Genomic DNA, 6,000 nt, shown 5'->3' with positions numbered 1-6,000 from the left:
TGTTCCTCACAGATGGAAGACTGCTGTCATCAAGTTGATATCAATGTCAACAGTGAAAGAAACAAATGATCCATCTAACTTTTGGCCAATTGCACTCAAGTTGCCTAGGCAATGTTATTCCTACCTTACTGAGAAATAGGTGGTTAGATTAATGAGACCTTACAGTACTTTGATGCAACCTCACAGGCTTTCTTTCCTGGTGTAAATGGATGCCAAGAGCATCAGATCAAGATTTGGAGTGAACTAGCAGAGCAAAGACAACGATTACAAACCGTCATTTTCCTAGACCTCAAGAATGCTTGTGGACTTTCTTGGTTGATGTTGCCTTAAACATTATCGCAGTATTAAGATGTTTCAATCCTTAGTTGCCCACATGTATAAATCTCTTTCGGCTGTGATGTTGACTAACAATTGGATTACTAATCAGTTCCATTATGGAGTTGGTGTATCCTAAGGGGATCCTCTTTCACCAGACTGGCAGTTATTTCATTACCATGCAGACAATGATGCAACGTTAGTTGGCTGATTTTGGGTCGATTCTCTGCCACCAATCTGAATCAACATACTTCAATTTGCCAAAGACATATGTCTCATTGCTGGCAAAGTATGCTAGGCTAAGGAACTTTGTGATGTAATGAGTAGTTTTCTGGAATGGTCTCATTTGAAAGCTAATGTTCGCAAGTGTCATTAGTAGAACACGATATCCATATTCCCATGTATTTCGATCCACGTCTCAAGCTGGCTAATGAAGCAATAAGAGCAGCCTTTCAAATATTTTGGTCTGCCTATTACACCTGATCTCAAATCTGACATCATTTAAAGAGAATAATTATTAGAATGCACTTTTGAATGTCTCCTGAAACAAGTTGATTCCACTCTCTTGAGCCGTTGACAGAAAATACCACAACTCAGCTGGCTGCTTTTAATTATATACACCACAGTTTGTACTGGATCAGAGACCTGGAACGATGTGTAGTGCGCTATCTCAAGAAATGGGTTGGTTTGACACATCCTGCTGATATTGACAATCATGGGCTAGACTGGGCTACATAGCCCATCATTTGTAGGCGTGGTCATAAGAAATTGTGGACCATAACTACGTGTAAGGACCAAAGCTGTATATAGTATATACACCACCCTTTTTCTAGTCTGGATCTGCCACTGATTCTCCGTATCAGTCAATTAGAGAAGCTATTAAATGTGGGCATGCTCATAAATGTAGGCGTTTCTCGTAGCATCTGGCCTCCCCCATGTCTAGAGGTCACGCTACGCCCCTGGACAAGGGTGGCTTTGGACTTCCTTCCTTGGTCACATTTGTTGCAACAACGTGTTTGTTGCAAAATTTTGTATGTCTACAAACCCATGCTTGCGTGATCTTGCAAAAGTCATGAATCCACAGCCCCTCAAGTGCTGAATGATATGTCAGTATTTCTGTTTCACAATTGCTACGTCTCACAAAATCAGAACGTTGATTTGCACAAGTGTCAACAGCTTTTACGCTGTTCACCCTAGCATCCATGGCCACGAGAAGCAAGCACAACAACAAAAGTATCATTATGCCTAGAGTAAGGCTAGAGATTTAGAAGTGGAACAATCTGTTTTGGCAAGGAACTACTACGGTAGTAAAAAGTGGTGCTACGGAAGAGTCCTACCGTTTGGAAATGTCCAATCGTATATTTTGGCGTCGGCATGCAGACCGGATCCTAAAAACAGGAGAAGAATTTGCAGCTACTGCTCATGTTCCACTGGATCCGGAAGAAATATTGTTTCCTCAACAAACCACAGCGGATTCTGGACTTGAGGCGCCATAGAGCTACAGATTCAGACTGCTCTGATAACTGGGACGACATCTACGTGGCTACTCTCACCTTGACAAAGACTTCTACGACGCACATTCCACCTCTACGTCCATCAACGAGAGCCCGGAAGTTTTCAAACAAACTGGGTTGTGACATGAGTTTTTAGTGGGGACGAAATGTAGGTCATGTTTCCACTAGCTGCACTTTAAACCAGTTTAGCTTAAATGCATTTAAAAACTAAACCAGTTCAAGAAAGCGACTGTTGCCATTAGGGACTTGCACATCCGGGATGTGTAAAACAAACCGTGTATGAACACCTTAGAATTTGAAGTATTGGGCTGCTGTCGCCAAGTCAGAGCAACTGTTGGTTGTCACTGATTCAGCATCCGCTAGTAGGAGTTTGCATGACGATGACCAAGGACATCGTCTTCTCTCTCTCCGTAACTGCTGATTTCTTTCCCCAAGTTAGCGACCCTTACATCTTCTAGGGCAATCTATTTCAGCAAAATAGTCAATATCATCCAAAACAGCGTTGTCAGAAGCCATCTAACAGACCTGCCAACCTAGCTGAATCAAAATGCGTGAGTTTGCATGAAAAAATGGGGGAGAATGCAGGAGTCTACAATTTTTTTGACACGCTTACAATAGCATTAATATCAATAAATTGCATTGTAATAAATGTTAACTAGTTAAATAATATATATATAAATAGTACACTTAACTAAGCGAAGTGCAACAAATGTAATACACAGAACTTGTACGTACTACTGCTTGTTAGTAAATATATTAGAGCCTAGACTAAATATAAGAACGAGGTATGTACACATTCTCGCTGCTAGATTCTATCGTTTTGTGGCCTCCTTCGATCGCTTTTCCAGCAATACAACTCCTTGGTCTAGGATAGCCAGCCCCTCCCTCTTTTCACTTCCGTACAGTTTTGCCTGACCGACTGCTCCTTCTATGTCAACATCGTGACTCAGAGATCAAAACAGCGGTGGAGAGAGGGCTGGCACATATATACATTGATATCCAAATATCACATAATCAGTAACCTAGTAAATTAGGGTACTGTACATGTATGGTTACACGGAACAGGCACGCCCACCAATAGTCAAAATGCGGGAGTTTTGATGCCAAATGCGAGTAGGCGGAAGAAGGGTCCCAAATGCGAGAGTCTCCCGCCTAATGCGGAAGAGTTGGCAGCTCTGATCTAAACAAGCGCGGTATTGTCACGCGACAGCTAAACCTAGACCACTTTGCTAGACTTTCTTTGAAGTAGGTCTAAATAAGAAAGCGGTTTAGGTTTAATATATAACTGGTTTAGTGCAAGTGGAAACAGGTCAATTCTTAAATCAGTTTAGCTTAAACCATTTGCTAGACCGGTCTAGGCACTAGTGGAAACGCGCCCATAGTGTCTGCGCATATTGCATACGGGTCTTTTGTAGGCAAAATGGATGGTAGCTATAGAATGGCTGGTAGCTTGTTAGTGCTCAGTGTTATTCAATACATGTCATATCATCATTTTTTGTGTACTATTTCCCCCAAATACAACAGAATCTTTGCTTCAATTTGCCTCAATTTATTGCCAACAGTTTCATTCCATCAACTTGCTTAGCGCACGCGAGTAGGTTATACGGGAGTGTGGATCCAAACTCCCAAAACCATGTCAGACGATCAAGATAGGCTCGTCTCTTGTTTCTGCGAAACAACAGGTCTTGATCCGGGAAGAGCTAGATTCTATCTTGAAGGCTCACAGTGGGATCTACAAGTACATCTAGGCTGACATTATTTTTGAAATCGTTAACTCAGTAAAGCTTCTTGTGTTGTTTTTCTTGTTATATAGACAGCTCTCAGTAGTTACTTTGACGACGCACCAGACTCTCATTCTCATTCTGCAAGTGCGCCACAGTGAGTATTTGACATTTTGCACTCTGATTTGTACACCTTGTAGGGTTAGGGTTCCCACGCTCTCTGTTCTACTCTGTGTACTTACCAGGAGCGTCGGGAGCAAAAATAGAGTACCACTTAGCGCGTTAGGTAGGCGTGGTTTACGACAACTAGCGCACGCTAGCCAGGTCGTATTTAACAATTAAAACACTGAAACTTGTCAAATACTTTTAGTCTCTCTTCACTAACACCTATGACTTTGAAAATGGAAACCTCTGAATATATAGCACCTCGAATATTTGGTTTGCATCACGATATGGTAATATGTAGTACAGTCACCCTACTCCTATAAGGATATCTCCGTTTCACGCTAACATATCGTTATAAGGGTAATATTGTTATAGAGGTAAAGCAATCTGAACCACTGTCTGTGCACAAGTTCTTACTCTAAACTATACTTAGTGACATTTAAATGTTCAAACTGTTTAGCCTAATTAATCACAGTACACTAGTCATCGATCCACTGGTCAAGGTCGCTTGTTCATGTTGAACAGAAGTAACCATTCTGTCTAATGAAGACTTTATTCCATCAGCTGCCTGCAGAAGTTCCTTGTTTTTAGTCTCTAGATAGTTAAGTTCTGAGATAGGAAAGTGGAAACGGCTCGAATATGGCAACGGGCATCTCGAAGAGTGATTATAGGAGGGTCAATGTTGTCTACTGGGTCTTCCGCATCTCCCGCAGCACTTGACTCCATGTTTGTTGCAATGCACATGCGCAGCGTGCATTTTTTAAGTGCCTCGCAGTTCTGTGCGCACTTTTAGCACATTAATATCAATGAACATTGTTATACAACTGCTACAGACACATTTCATTCCAGTGGCAGAAATCGAAATAGGGGTAATATCATTATAAAAATATCGTTATAAAGGTAAAGTTTTGTATTGTACGGTATCGGGAAATTTTGGTTTCAGCAGCTTCTATCGTAATAAAGGTAATATCGCTATACAGGTTATCGTTATAGAGGTAGGGTGACTGTACCTATTTAATTAATTAATCACGTACTTGTAAATTGTAAACGGTAATGGACCACTGGCAAAAGTAAATTTTTTCAAAAAGTGGTATGTCCATGGTCATGTGTTTGATGCCCATCTGATGCCCCTGCTTACAACAACTCAATAGCACTGCAGTCTGGACCGAGGTAAGTGTGGCCTTGGATAAAGTGCAGCCCCGTTTCTCAGACGCTATCATATTCCAGATTCGGTTTTCAATTATGATTTGCTCTTGAGTGCAGTCCTTATCAAATCATAAATGTATAGCCCCCGTCAAAACTATTAACACATTTACACTTGGAGGTGTGGCCACAGGTAGCATGAGCAGTTTTCAGGTCACGTACGTTTTCTAGATAGAAGAGAACTATTGTGTATGCTCGTAGGTTTGCTAGACTTTCGGAAACTCACAAGTGAGGATCAGTAGCTTGTGTCCTCCTTTCATTTTTTGATAGCATTTTCCTCACTATAGCGTAGGTCTAGACAATGGCGCCTTTTGCTAGACGTGCGTTTGATGTACACGGCAACGGATCACAAGGTGTGAGCAAGTGGCTGGATTGCGTCTTCAAGTTCATGAACGTTTTAAGGCCTACGAAGTTCAACATGTTGCTTGATGACCGCCCAGAAGTTTCTAGTGGTGCAAGATCTGGTGAGCTAGCAGTCCGATCGAGAAACTGTGACGCCCAGTCTTGTTTGTTTAGCTTCACTAGCTAGCAGCGGAATTTCGTTATGCTTATTGTAGCGATATGATACTTGCGTCGCGAAGTTCTCTTCTGCTGGTGGAAGAACTGACAACTTCCTGTGCTGCCAGCAAGTTTGTTAGCTGATTTGTTGTTCCTTGTTGCGTCATGTTCACTAATGAAGCTGTTCGATGGTTTTCCGCTAGTTTTTTGGTCTTCCACAGGAATCTCTGCATCACTTGAATTCATTCTCCAGTATCCAGTCTTTTGAGAGTTCGGTAAACAGTAGAGCAAGAAACACGTGAAAGTTGGCAGATTCTAGATGGCTTCTTGTTACTGGAGTGGTGTAGTAACAGAATATCACAGCGTTGTCTTTCATGACCCGTTTGATGATGAAACAATTCTCTACACGGATGCGTAGACTATGGAATAGCTTTTGCGACTGCTTTTAACTTTTTTAGGAAAACTTGATGCAGTTTCTTAGTAAATGGCAAAACAAGAAAACTTTCTAAAAATAGTACAAGTAAACCAGAAATGTGTCAATAGTTTGACGCTGACTGTAGATATCCTACTTGTAATTAAGCACA

The 6,000-nt window shown here is 41.5% G+C and overlaps 1 protein-coding gene across 4 annotated transcripts in view; it reads left to right on the top strand.

The window, feature by feature from the left end:
* The first annotated feature begins 3,444 nt into the window (after positions 1–3,444).
* The window catches only part of LOC134189537 (NSFL1 cofactor p47-like), a 40,112-nt gene continuing 37,556 nt past the window's right edge, over positions 3,445–6,000 (top strand). For all 4 annotated transcript variants that reach the window (XR_009971506.1, XR_009971505.1, XM_062657838.1 and 1 more), the window contains exons 1-2: positions 3,445–3,567; positions 3,643–3,707. Coding sequence is in view for 2 of the 4 variants with exons in the window: in XM_062657838.1 (XP_062513822.1) it covers positions 3,463–3,567; positions 3,643–3,707 (170 nt within the window). In the remaining 2 variants the exon portion in view is untranslated. The remainder of the gene's footprint in view (positions 3,568–3,642; positions 3,708–6,000) is intronic.

Source organism: Corticium candelabrum, chromosome 14, assembly GCF_963422355.1.
Source record: "Corticium candelabrum chromosome 14, ooCorCand1.1, whole genome shotgun sequence".
NCBI classification, from domain to species: Eukaryota; Metazoa; Porifera; class Homoscleromorpha; order Homosclerophorida; family Plakinidae; genus Corticium; species Corticium candelabrum.
This window is presented reverse-complemented; position numbering and strand designations above follow the sequence as displayed.